Raw genomic sequence first — 13,866 nt, forward strand, 5'->3', positions numbered from 1 at the left:
AGAGTGCAAACATTTGCTTCTGATTGGACGCCAGAAGTCTGGCAAGGTGGTGCACAACTTTATCACAGCACTTGGAAGAGAGAGACAGGTAGACCTCTGTGAGTTTGAGGCTAGCCTGGTTTACACAGGGAGTTACAGCCCAGCCAAGACTACATAGTGAGACCCTGTCTCAAAACATACATACAAAAATCCTACTAATTAAACATCTGCCCCAAAGCCATAAGGCAGCTCTTTGGGTAGCAGGTACAGCCAGGAAGCTGGGCTATTTCTACTAGTTCCTGGCTGTGTTCATACTGCAAAATCACCCGTCCCAGACTTAAGAAGGCAGGGCCAACAGTCCCCTCATGAATTCAGTAACAACTGTCACTTACCCTTTTCATCAGTCTGTAGGAAGCTACAGAACTCTCAACTGTAAACACCTGAAGAGAACAGGAGAGATAAACTTAAAGAAGGTAGACACACCCAAGATGAAAACCTGTCAAGAAGACAGTGAAACAATGGCCTGGCCTTTCTGCATCCCTGAGACAGCAGCTCTACTGGGTATTCACTCTGGAAGGTGGCCAACTCAGAACCCTATGCTGCAGCTACCTGACAGTGGTAGCCATTACTTGGTTCCTGACCACGAATGGAAACAGTAAAGTTCCTCAGCCCCCAAACCAAGGCCCTTCCACTAACAAAAGCTACATCTGCAAAGGGCTTTGAACACAGAAACTCATGCCTAAACTACACCAAACCCTAAATCAAGAGTCAACTTTTAAAAAAAAAAAAAAAGTGAAAAACAACAAAATAGAAAATACAATAAATTTTAAAATGAAAAGAGAAGAACAACCTTACAGAGATAACAAATGCATATCCCAGTACCTGCTCGGCCCCGAGGTGATGGGCCAGCACAGAGAGCAGACTGCCATCACTGACACAAAGACAGATGGTACCTGGCATCAGCACCTGTGGGAAAGAGCAGGATCAGCGACCGTCACCTTAGTCCAGGGGCTTCCTCCTGACAAGCTACCAGACATGGTGCTCTTCCCCCAGCTGCACTCATAGGCTTCATCTTCCTGTTTTTTGTTTTTTCTTAATTTTATGCATATGGGTATTTTGCCTTCCTATGGATTTGTAATCCACTGAGGCCAGAAGGGGGCATCAAATTCCTTAGAACTGGAGACACAAACTGAGTACTAGGGACCAAACCCAGGTCCAAGGGAAGAGTAACAATGGCCCTTACCACTGAGCCTTTCTCTCCAGATCCTTAAATTTCTGAATACAGCAATTCTCATCTTCCTTCCTGCCCCCACACTGTCATGCCTGCCTTCTCAGGCACACAGTAACTAGCCATGGCACTCACCCACTCTTCCCACCAGGGCCCACTGCCAGGAAAGACCCTCCACACCCTGCCAGAAGACCCAGCTAAAGGCATACAAGGTCCGAGAAGGTGCCCTCTAATCTATGTTAGCCGATCTCTTTCCCATCTGGCCCATGTGCCCTTCAAAGGTAGGGTCACAGATCCATTGCAGAGGAACTTATGGCAGCTTGAGGTCTTCTTCCCACAAAATGCATGCATGTGCAGACATATTTCTGTACACAACTCCCAGGGGTCCAGGAGACTCCTAAATGCCATCTGCGGATTCCAGACTGAACCCAGGTCAGAGGGCGCTAAGGTCAGATTTACAGCAGATGGAAACGGGAGAGGTGTAGCTTACGGTGTGATCACCCACACCAGCTGCTGGTGACTACAGAGGTAATGGTATCTAGCACAACAAGTCTGGGCTGGGAAAAGGCTCTTAGAGGAGCTCTCGTGGGAAGAGTGAACACCCAGGGGACCTCTCACAGAGCAGAGAACAAGGAGAGTCTAGAACAAGTTCCCAGGCTCTCCAGGGTCTGCTCCAGATGAGGCCAGTTGGAGATATTGACAGGAAAGACAAAACAAAACTGTAAGAGCAAACCATAAGTACAGCAGTAAGACCCAAGCATAAAGACAGGGACACTTACAGTCCTCAGGGCTTGGGCATACTGGTCAGTTCTGTCCTGATCATTGATCTCTCCAAACCGAGGCCGGTTCCAGAGCAGGTGAGCCTGACAATCACACACAGGGCGCACTTGGTAGACTTTCGCATTCTCATCAGCACTGAGCAGGGAGGGGAAAAGCCAAACATAAGTGATAACTGGAGAGCACGAGAGCACGGTACAGGGGATGGGAACACCAGAACTAAGCCTGGGCCCTGGGAGACACACGACACTCTACAAGAGTCTAGGTGAGTCTGGACACTAGCGCACTGCGGGCTACAGAGCCCTGTGATCCCATACTTTCATATATTTGAACAGAACTTACCAACCCATAACAGTTTCTACATATACACAAACACACTGATAGTCCCCGCTATAAACTTCTGCTTTTTAAATTATTATTACGGCATGTGTGTTGAGGAGCACCACAGCACAAATGCAGGGGTCAGAGGACAGCTTTGTGGAACAGGCTCTCTCCTTCCACCATGTGGATTCTGGGGACTGAACACAGGTCATCAGCTTTGACTATAAGCACCTTTACCCGTAGAGCCATCTTCCTGGCCCTTGCTCTTATTTCATTCTGTTCCAATATAAATCTACCCATTCAAATCTCTGCTAGGTTTGTTCAACGGAGAGTTTACGTCAGTGCAGACTCTGAGGGCTGGTCCTCCACACCAGCAACAGGCATACCTGGTTGTCTGAAGACTGTACCACACACAGTAGTCATCATGGTGGGCAACCAGGCATCGGGGTGAGCCCTGAACAACGGGCTCCTCCTGCGGCAAGAAGTACACACACTGCATCCAGTGGTCCCGCCACTGAAACGAGGAGCAGAGAGCCAGCTTTCACTACGCTGTGACAACAGTGCTTCCAGGTCAAAGGCCAGAGCCTTTAGTTGAACAGACATATGGCACAGACTATAAGTGCCTATTATGGCCCTAAAGATAAAGGAAAATTCTAATCAGAGAAGTCAGTGTCCCAAAAAGCTTTCTGGATCCCGGCTGACTTTAGAAGACATCACCGGGGGTGGCCTTCTAAGGAAGCTTTAGAAGGGACAAGTGCAGGCTCTGCTCTCTCCTCACAAAGCCGTGCCATCATAGTTAGAGTTACTATTGCTCTGATTAAAACACCATGACCAGAAACAACAGGCTGCCTGGTGTGGTGGCCCATGCCTTTAGTCCCAGCACTCGGGAGGCAAAGGCAGGTAGACCTCTGAGTTTGAGGCCAGTTTGGTCTACAAAGAGAGTTCCAGGACAGTCAGGGCTACACAGAGAAACCCTGTCTTAAAAAACAAAAACAAGCATTCGCTTGATCTCCTATAGGATGACCCCGACTTCTTTGTGTGTTCTGTTCAATCTCCAGGTCCTTGCCGGACTCATTCGGTACAGTGGCGTGCAAGCTGTACCGAGGGTGTAACACCAAAACCGGGTGTTACAATTGGAGGCCCCGCTGGGATGATCATCAGCAACTAGACCCATCTGCGAGATTGGGAAATAGGGATCCCTGAGAGGTCGCCCTCGGGAAGACTGGCCAGCAGGATGCTTAATAGATTTCGGGTTCGTTCTGACTCAAGTGACTTTGTCCTAAGAGTTTCCTTCAGTCTGAAAAGAGCTTTTCCCGAAACAAGCTCATTCTCTCAGACTCTAAGTGGACCTGTCTTTTGAGGGTCGATATTCATTCCATCTGAGGAGCTCCGAATGAGGCACTTTGGGAGCCGCCGGTTACCGTCCAGCCATGGCCAAGTCCAAGTCCAAGAACCACACCACACACAACCAGTCCCGGAAATGGCATCAAGAAACCCCGGTCATGGGGCTGGAGAGCATTGCCTGCTCTTCCAAAGGTCCTGAGTTCAATTCCCAGCAACCACATGGTGGTTCACAACCATCTGTAATGGTGCCCTCTTCTGGCCATGAGTGCACCATCAAGGCCCAGGTGAAGCCCCAGGTGGTGAAGCAAACTCACCCGTCTGGCTTTAATTGCTCACCCCAAGCTTGGGAAGCGGATTAGAAGCTACATGGCCAGGGGTCGTAGGCTCCAAAAAACAAAGCTCAAGGTTCAAGCCAAGGCAGAGGCCTCAGCTGCCAACACTAGCAAAGAAAACAGCCCTAGTCACCACTACCCTATTTTATGGATGGAGTTGTGTGCTCGTAGGACTCAGCCTTGAAGAGCTTAACAGAGGCCCAAGTCTGAGATGACCCAGGCACCACCCAGGAACAGAGCATCCAAAGGAAATCTCTAACGTTCCAACCATTGTAGATAGGATCGCCTGCCAGCACACACCCATCGCTTTCCACCAGGACACCCCTAGACAAATGTCAGTTAATCAGGGGTCCTGAACCTTAGAAATCCCTCACCCCCACCTTTGCTACTACAAAAGCTCCGACCACTCCAATATGTTGGACACATGGAGAGACAGAGTTTGCAAACTTGTGTAAGAATAAAGGCTCTGTGGCTCTCACCTTTAATCCCAGCACTCGGGAGGCAGAGGCAGGTGGATCTCTGTGAGTTCGAGACCAGCCTGGTCTACAGAGCTAGTTCCAGGACGGGCTCCAAAGCTACTGAGAAACCCTGTCTCGAAAAAAAAAAAAAAGAATAAAGGCTCTTTGCTTTCAAAAAAAAACAAAAAAACAAAAAAACAAAAACAAAACAAACAAACAAAAACTTGGGGAGGAAAGGGTTTCTATGGCTAATCCTTCTATATTGTTGTTCATAACTGAAGGAAGTCAGGACAGGAACTCAATCAGGGCAGGAACTTGGAGGCAGAAGCTGATGCAGAGGCCATGGACAGGTACTACTTACCAGCGTGCTCAGCCTGTTTTTTTATAGAACCCAGGATCACCAGCCCAGGGATGGAACCACTTACAATGGCTGGGGCCTATTAGTCACTAATTAAGAAAACGCCCTATAGCTGGATCTTATGGAGGCGTTTTCTCAATTGAGGTTCCCTTCTTTCAGATGACTCTAGCCTGTGTCAAGTTGATATAAAACTAGCCAGCACAAGTGCCAAAGCTCTTTCCTTCACCTGCTGGACTATAAGCCATCTTTCATTTGAAGGAAAAATTCTGACTCACAACCAAGGCTGACCTAGTGGCCCAGGGGAAACCCTGCTCTAAGAGCCTCTTGGGACGTATTCCAAGGCTTTAATATATATATATACAGAATTTCCTTCTGTCTTTAAATAGCTTCAAAACACAGAAAGGTCAAATATAATACATAATATATACCTGGATCCTAGACAAGGAAAACAAAAGCTATAAAGATCTTTGGGGACAAATAAGGAAATTTTATTTTAAACCATGTTAGATGTTATGGAATAGAATACTGTTAATTTTCTTAGGTGTGATGATGGTATTTTGATTATGATGAAACTGCTTTATTCTCCTAAGTATCAAAGAGTCAAGAGTTAGTCTGTAACTTACTGTCAAATGACTGAGCAAAAACTGGATGTGCAGTGAGAGAGGAGAGAGAGACACACAACAAGTACGGAAAATATTAACAACTAATAAACTGAAGTAAAGGCACTATCAGTGTTCATTTTCACTTATTCTGTGACTCTACAAGTTTTCAAAACAAACGTTGGGAAAATGGGGAAGATGGCTTAATCGGGATAGTGCCTGCTGCACGGCAGGAAGACCTGAGGTCAAATGCCCAGCACCCACGGGAGAACTGCAAAGCTGGGTGTCTATACCTGGGGGAGGAAGGGGGGCAGAGACAGGTGCATCCCTGAGTGGTCTAGCCAAATCAGTGGATTTCAGGTTTAAGAGAGATCCTATCTAAAAAATGAAGGTGGACAGTGACCTCTGACAGGCCCACCTACAGGCACATACGCATACACCAATACTAACAAGTACATACACTACTTATACCATAACTAATACACACCCAAAAATTTAAAATAACAAAGAAAGGTTGTTTGGCTTACTTCTTTGAATTAAATGAAGCTTTGTTGTTGTTGTTGTTTTTGTTTTTTGAGACAGGGTTTTTCTGTGTAGCTTTGGAACCGTCCTGAAACTCACTCTGTAGACCAGGCTGGCTTGGAACTCAGAGATCCACCTGCCTCTGCCTCCTGAGTGCTGGGATTAAAAGGCGTGCACCACCATCACCCAGGTCAAGTTTCTTGTTTTTGATTTTTTTAAGAACTAGAATATTCTAAATTGTGAAGCATGATCTAAAGTGATTCAGACTGGAGATTAAACACCCAGAGCGTTACACACATTAGGCAACTACTCTATCACTAAACTCACTTGAGTCCAAGGTAACCTTTAATAAATTGTGATCGTCCTTATCAAAAACCCTACATATAAGAAAAACAAGAAAAAGAAAAGAAGCTATTTTCACATAAACATGTATATAACAGATTTGTACTAACAAAAACCCAGAAACAACATAAATGTCCAGTTCAGAAATAAGTTAAATATTTATGAAAAATACTCAAAGATGGGGCTGGAGAGATGGCTCAGAGGCTAAGAGCACTGCCTGCTCTTCCAGAGGTCCTGAGTTCAATTCCCAGCAACCACATGGTGGCTCACAACCATCTATAATGAGATCTGGTGCCCTCTTCTGTTGTGCAGACATACATGCAGGCAGAACACTGTATATATAATAAATAAATGAATAAATATTTTAAAAAAAAGAATATTCAAAGACATGAAAAATGACAGACTATAAGCTGGGTGGTGGTGGCACACACCTTTAATATCAGCACTTGGGAGGCAGAAGCAGGCAGATCTCAGTGAATTTGAGGCCAGCCTGGTCTACAGAGCAAATTCCAGGGCAGCCAGTACTGTTACACAGAGAAAGACTGTCTCAGGAAAAAAAAAAAAAAAAAACAAAAACAAACAAACAAAAACTATGATACAGCATAAAAATACAACAAGAGACCCAAGAGAAGTAGTTATTTTCAATGGTTGGGCCCAATGTAAATTTATATACATCTTTTTAGAAAATATGGCAATAGCATTTGAAAAAATTAGGAAGAATAACTATCCTAAAAAGTTGGTGCCTGAGTTAAATGTGTCTATATACCTGTAATCCAAGCACTGAGAAAGCTGGGCGAGGAGGAGCATGAGTTGAGTTGAGACTGGCCTGAGTGACCTTGTGAGTGTGGGTCAGCTTGCTATACAGCAAGATCTTCTTTCCAAAAAGAAAAAAGAAAACAAAACAAAACAAAAAAACAAAAAACAAAAAACAACAACAACAAAAACCCGGCTTAATTCTGATGGAGTGACCACCTGTTTATTGCAATTTCCAGGAACCAAGGAAACTAGGCTTTCTCAGACTCCAAGAGCATATATGCAAATGAAGACAAGGCTTCTTCCACTTGCCTGGGACACAGTTCACCCACTTGGTTCTGAATTTAGCAAAAAGGCAGGCATCTAAGATGTCTATTCAAATACAAAGACTAAAAACTAAAAGTCCAAAAGCCACATACATATACAGTAAGAAAGGATAAACAGGTATATTCTCCTTGCTATTCCTTCCTGTACTGGAGAAATTTGTGCTTCCTTAACATCTGCCTCTCCCATAAACTCTAGACAAGGAGGCTTCTGAGTTCTGATGCTAAGAGCTGGTGACAGAAGCCAAAGTGAGGCAGGCTAAATGGGATCAAAGTGGTTTGTGAGTTCATCAGGGAGACTCCTTCAGTTTTCAAATTCCTAATACTATAGAAGTCATCAGTGGTTTGGAAAGGACACATGATCAACTGTGAGAAGACATGGGATCCACACCTACCCTTCCACTCCCTGGACACAAGACCCTGCACTCTGGGTATCGCTACAGTTACCTGGCACATCCATATATAGACTCAAGGAGAAAATACACACTGTAGTTCTCTGAAGACATGCAACTAAAATGTACTAATATTCCATTTTTGAATTTCACAGACAGTACCTATGGAGATCAAGACAGCAGAGGAAGTTGACATGCACTGAGTGACCCACAGCTGCCTTAGGTCAAACAATCAGAAAGAGGTAGAGTGAGGAGCTCCCAGGTCTGGCTAGTAACAGAAGCCCCACAGCAGCAAGAGCCTTTGGCCTAGGTAGTAAATCGGGGACCAGAGCATAAGAGCTGCTACATATATTTTCTCCTTGAGTCGACATTATATCCAAGGAGAAAACATACCAAGCAACTAAACCAAATGGTGCAGGCCTGTATTCCCAGCTGGTGCACTTTCTGAACTATATTTACTAATAGGCAATTTATTAATAACAGTATTTTATTGCAGTTCATTTATGTTTTTTCTTTTATTTCATAGCAGTTTAAAGGTAAAAAATGTATCATATGCTGAAGAGTAATCTGGATTTCCATTCTGTGGTTCATATTCCTCTGCTTATTTTCCCTAAACTGGAGAAGGTGGATTTTGAACCAAAGGAAGTTAAGTTGTAGTTCTCCATTTCAAGTTGACCTAAGGGGAATAACAGAACTAATTCACTAAGACTTCTGCTGCTCACTGTGGCCACTGGTGTCAACCATGAACTCACCCGGAGAGGAGAGGTCCACCACACACTGACAGGCTATCCTTGTTTATCAAGACAGTGTTTCTCAGTATAACAGCCCTAACTGTCCTAGATCTTGGGGACCAGGTTGGCCTTGAACTCACAGAGATCCTCCTGCCTCTGCCTCCAAGTTCTGGGATTAAAGGCGTGCACTACCACTGCCTACATGCTTTCTAGCTTTTATTTTTTTATTATCATTTTCTTTGTAGCATTCAGGATGTAGTATAGGGACTCATGCATGCAAGGAAAGTGTTCTATCTATCGCTGACTTACATCCCTAGTCCCCTGTGCGTGTGTGTGTGCATGTGTGTTTTCCCAAAAGAAAACTGCTTCTTTGCCTTTGACTGATAGATACAGTGATCTAGTAGCCAAAAAACAAAACAAAAGTTTCCTGACTTACATGAAATGTGCTTAGCTCCTGCCTCTTACCTGAAGCTCCTGTGGGTCTGTCTGTGCCCAAAAGGGCGCCATAGTACATCTGATCTTCCCCTCAGGGTCCATTTCAATGTCCCACCAGGACAGAACCACCTGCGCTTGGCCAGATGCCAGAGGTACAAACTGCCTGCTATGGCAGGCTGCCGAGCTACTGACTTGCTTGCTGAAGTCCACGCTGTGGAAGAATATTCAGGAACTGAAGCACAATTTAACTCACACACTCCACTGTTAAACGTCTACAGCTAAGGTACTGGTGTGGAGTGGATTCAGCTACGTTTCCAGCCCGTAAGAGAAATCGGATCAAATGTCTAGAGGCAAGTGCCACCCCGGAGGCTCCACGGTACCTGAACATCGGCAGCACATCACTGAGGACAGTAAAGTCAGCAGGTGACACCTGGCTCAGCTGGATGTCATAGACTGAAGGCGCACCAGGACACCTCTCCAATTCTGAGGGAGGGACGATGACCTGCTCTCCGAGACTAGTCTGAACACGGACAGGAAACAGCTTGTTCCAGGACCACATCCTTCTGGACTCCACCAGCTGGGCATAGACAGTTGCTTTGTGAGGCACGGCTTCACAGTGCTCCTGAGTTTATATCAAAACAAACCAACAACAGTTACAGTAAGTCAAATACCCAGTCAAAGGCATTAGTATTTGTTGTGGAATATTTGTTTGCACTGTAAAGATGTGTCTTTGCCAAGGCGCCTTCTGATTGGTTTAATACAGAGCTGAATGGCCAATAGCTAGGCAGGAAGAGGTTAGGCAGGATTTCCAGGCACAAAGAGGACTCTGGGAAGAAGGCAGAGCTGCCAGTCAGCACAGAGGAAGGAGGATGGGCAGTACAGAGAGATGAGATGTCAAGCCACTCTACTGAATGTGGATTAAAAATTATAGGTTAACCTGGATAGTGGTGGTGCGTGCCTTTAATCCTACTACTTGGGAGGCAGAGGAAGGATCTCCATTAATCTCAGGCCAGTCTGGTCTACAAAGCGAGTTCCAAGAGAGTCAGGACTGTTATACAGAGAAAACGTGTCTTGAAAAAAAATGTTAATTTAAGTTGTAAAAGCTAATTAGGAACAAGCCTAAGCTATAGGCCAAGCTTTCATAATTAATAACAAGTCTCAGTGTCATTATTTAGAAGATGGCTGGTGGGACAGAAAATGACTTGCTTCAAGTATTTAGCTGATGTAGTAACTTTAAAGCCTTCCTTCCCTGTGTCAGGAGAGTAAACTGTTTCCTGCACTATGTCTTAAAAAAGAGAAAGTACATCATGGATAAAATGATTATTATTTTGAAGACAATGCCTTGTTAAACAGTCTGGGCAAACCTTACAATCCTCTTAACTCAGCCTTGAGTGCTAAAACAATTTAAGCTAGTTACCTAAAATTATTGAATATTTCAAAAAAAAAAAAAACCTACTTATTAACATGAACTACCATACAGACCTGGAAGAGTCTTCCTGACAAGTAGTCGTTCTAGTCCCTTGCCTAGCAAAACAGGACAAACCCCAATGTCCAGCTGCCCACCCTGATCTGACCGGCCTGCTGGGTTCATCCAGCACTGCTGATCAATCATTCCTCCCACTTGTCAGAGGCACAAAAGTCTTCTTGCCCACAGATCACTAGGGAACCAGGAATGTTAAACACACAGGGGCCTCTTCCTGATGGAGGAGATAAAATACAGGTTTTCCTGCCCAGAAAGTTGGGAGTGGATATTGTTAATGACCTGATGATCTTGTTACTTGTGGAGGCCGATTTCACCCCTTTTGCTATAGAGACCTCACCTACACCATTCAGAACGTTTATCCCAGACTCTCCCTCCCTAGACTTTTTTTTGTGGGGGGGGAGGGGATTTTTTCAAGACAGGGTTTCTCTGTGGCTTTGGAGCCTGTCCTGGAACTAGCTCTGTAGACCTCATCCTTAGGGAGGTGCCACACCTATTTTATAGCCTGCTCACCTCTATGTTATTGATAGAGACCACATTAGATTTTAGTTACAGCCCCACCCTCATGGTCACTGTGCTTTGCAAAGGAGTTTCTATGTAGTCATACCTTAAGGTATTGTGTACCTGGAATTGGAATGATTGTTACCTAGAAATCTTGAATGGGAATGATTATTGAAAAAAAAATCTTTTCACAAATTGTACTATGTTTTAAATATGCTGACAATCAACCACCTAGTATTAGACTCTTTGAATAATGGGAAGACACCATGATTGGAAGGATATAACATCAATGTAAGTATATGACATTATTTGAAAATTACAGTATTAAACTATCATGAAATGATATCAATGTAAACATATGGCATCATAATTGGAAGGGTATTCATAAACAGAAATGCAGGATATCATAATATGAAGAATGTGACATTATAATCAGAAGATTATGACTCTATGAGTAAGGGGTATGACATCATAATTGGAAGAATATGACATCTTCCATGTAAACATGCAATGTCATAATTGGAAGGGTATGACACCATAAATAAAATGGCATGATATCATAATGACTATGATATCATATTGGAAGGGTATTATGTAATCGTTATAAATATATGACAGCATAATTAGAAAACTGAATTGGAAAGGTATGACACCACAAATACATGGTAATTGGAAGACTATGATATCATAACAGGAAGGATACGACAGCAGAAACGTAAATGTATGACATAATTCAGACTATGACATCATCAATGGGATGGTGTGACATCATAATTGGAAGGGCATGACATTATCAATGTTAACATATGGCATCACAATTGGAAGAGTATGACACCAAAAATGGACAGCATGAGATCAATGGCTATGACATCCTTATTGTTGGGACATGGCATCATCAATGTAAATATATATCATAATTGGAAGGATTTATTTATGTAAACATGACATCATAATTAGAGAAGTGGGGATCCCCCCAATTTGGGCTGAGATTTCTCTGCTGACTGGCTGCTCTGCCTCTCTGATCTTTCAACTTCGGGTTTCTACTGTTAAGACTAATTAGGACTGCACTTCAAATGGATGTGACAGAACTCTGAGTCTTTGCGCATGGTGAAAATGACCAGCCCAGAAGCAGAGACCACCATGCATGAATAGAATGCAGATTTAAAACAGTCAAGCAGGAAGATTTTCATGTGTCCAGGTTTTACTCCCTTTGTGCCTTACAAGCCGACATCCTCTAATAGCTGACTTATTTTTAAGATGGTGGCACTTCATTACACCTTGGTCATGATCCCCTGGCAAACTGTCAGGGTCACGGTTGAGAAAGCCTTCCAGCCATCCCTTTCCAAGTCTAGGTGGTTCTCTCAGGCAAGATGCTCCCTGATCACAGATGAAAGAATGGGTTGCATAGTGCCTAATTGTAATCTAAATAGGGGCAGGGTTCAGAAAATCCATGAAATGGCGAGGGAGCGTGCGTTCTGTGTTTGTTGCTTAGAGAGGAAGCCCAGCCCCCATCCTTAGAAGGTGCAGAATTACGGGCAGTGTCTCACATATGTAACAGATGTAGGACAGCACATCTACTACTTGCCCTCGAAGTTTAAACAAAGAACAGAGATCGCCCTATGGTGCAGTCCCCATACAGACACAAACTTCAAAAAAATCCCAAGTTGGCCCAGGTGTGCAGAGATCACAGAGGAGAGACGTCTACTTTTCTCAGGGTAGTTGTCTATTCTTGTGTGAGAGCAGATAAGACCACAAGCTGGCAAACTTGTGGACAGCAGCTGTTCAGTTCACTGAAAGACATAACTTGCCCTTGGAGAAAACTCAGAACACGTCAACATGCAGTGAGCCCAGCTATCAGTAACAAAGGAGCTCCACGAGCTCTGGTTGGTACAGACGGAGAATAGGATGTCTTTAGGTCCCAGAGTGAGTGGTCATTTTCTCTGGCTATGACAAAAGACCTCAGTAGTGAGGAGGCTCAGTCCTAAGGGAGGGCAAGTCTCCCTGCTAGGATAAGAAAAGCATTTTGAAATTGAAAAGGGGAATTTTCCCTGGAATACAGAGGCAACTATCTCTCCTGTTTACAAATGACAGGGAATCTATGGGAGCATAAATGTTTGTGAGCATGGATGTAACTTTACACGTAGTGTGTTTGTGCTGTGTGTGTATGTTTGTCTGTATATGTATGCTGGAAGAATTATTCCTGTACCTACATCTTCCACTGATTTTGCACCTTGCCCATGGGGTCCAGTTAAAGAAAATGGGATGAGGAGAACTTGTTTTCATCCGAGTGAGTAAGGCAGAACGCCCATCCCTTCACAGATCATCACCTGCATGGACACCTGCAGGGTTCCCCTCCCCACCTGGCTGTGGTTCTACCTCCCTGTCTAATGGTCCTCTTACATTATTCGTCCTTTCATTCTGCGCCCATCATCAGGCCTGGGGACCCAGCGGTGAAGAGGATTTTCACATCTGGGAATTAAAAGCAAAGGTTTCTCAGCCGTACTGCCACCTGAGCTAGATGCCTGCCAGGAATCAAAGGGAGGCCCAGGGTGTAGAGAGATTCTGCAGGGCTGTACTGAGCATGGTAAGCAGTGACTATGTAACACTCCTGAAGGCTCTGAGCCCCTTACCTGCACAAGATGCCTATGAGCATGCTCATAAGAGGGCAGTGCTCCCTCTCCAATCAGTTCCGTGTCAAACAGCTCTGTGACCAGGATGTTAGCCCGACACGGCAAGTCACCATCTAAAAGCAAGTGAATAGAGTCAGAAACATGCAACAGACTAGGAAATGTATTTATGACAGACATGTGAAGTACCACGTCAAAAAGCAGAGGTTAGAGAAACGACTCAGTGGAAATAGCAGGTGCTGCTCCTGCAGAAGACCCGAGCTAAGTCCCTAGCACCCATATCAGGCAGTTCAGAACCCCTGCTAACTCCAGCTTCAGGAGATCTGACACCCTCTGCGGGGTTCTGAGGAGTTCTTGAATCAAC

General features: G+C 44.5%; 1 protein-coding gene across 2 annotated transcripts in view; it reads right to left on the reverse strand.

Moving 5' to 3' along the window:
- Prmt7 (protein arginine methyltransferase 7) overlaps positions 1–13,866 on the reverse strand; it is a 38,318-nt gene that overhangs the window by 7,916 nt on the left and 16,536 nt on the right. For both annotated transcript variants that reach the window (XM_050143957.1, XM_050143958.1), the window contains exons 6-12: positions 13,506–13,618; positions 9,275–9,516; positions 8,925–9,105; positions 2,692–2,819; positions 1,987–2,122; positions 862–945; positions 372–419 (exon numbers count right to left, since the gene is read on the reverse strand). In XM_050143957.1, the coding sequence (XP_049999914.1) occupies positions 372–419; positions 862–945; positions 1,987–2,122; positions 2,692–2,819; positions 8,925–9,105; positions 9,275–9,516; positions 13,506–13,618 (932 nt within the window). The remainder of the gene's footprint in view (positions 1–371; positions 420–861; positions 946–1,986; positions 2,123–2,691; positions 2,820–8,924; positions 9,106–9,274; positions 9,517–13,505; positions 13,619–13,866) is intronic.

This window comes from Alexandromys fortis, unplaced genomic scaffold (assembly GCF_014885135.2).
Source record: "Alexandromys fortis isolate MF-2015 unplaced genomic scaffold, M_Fortis_MF-2015_v1.1 scaffold_1, whole genome shotgun sequence".
NCBI classification, from domain to species: domain Eukaryota; kingdom Metazoa; phylum Chordata; class Mammalia; order Rodentia; family Cricetidae; genus Alexandromys; species Alexandromys fortis.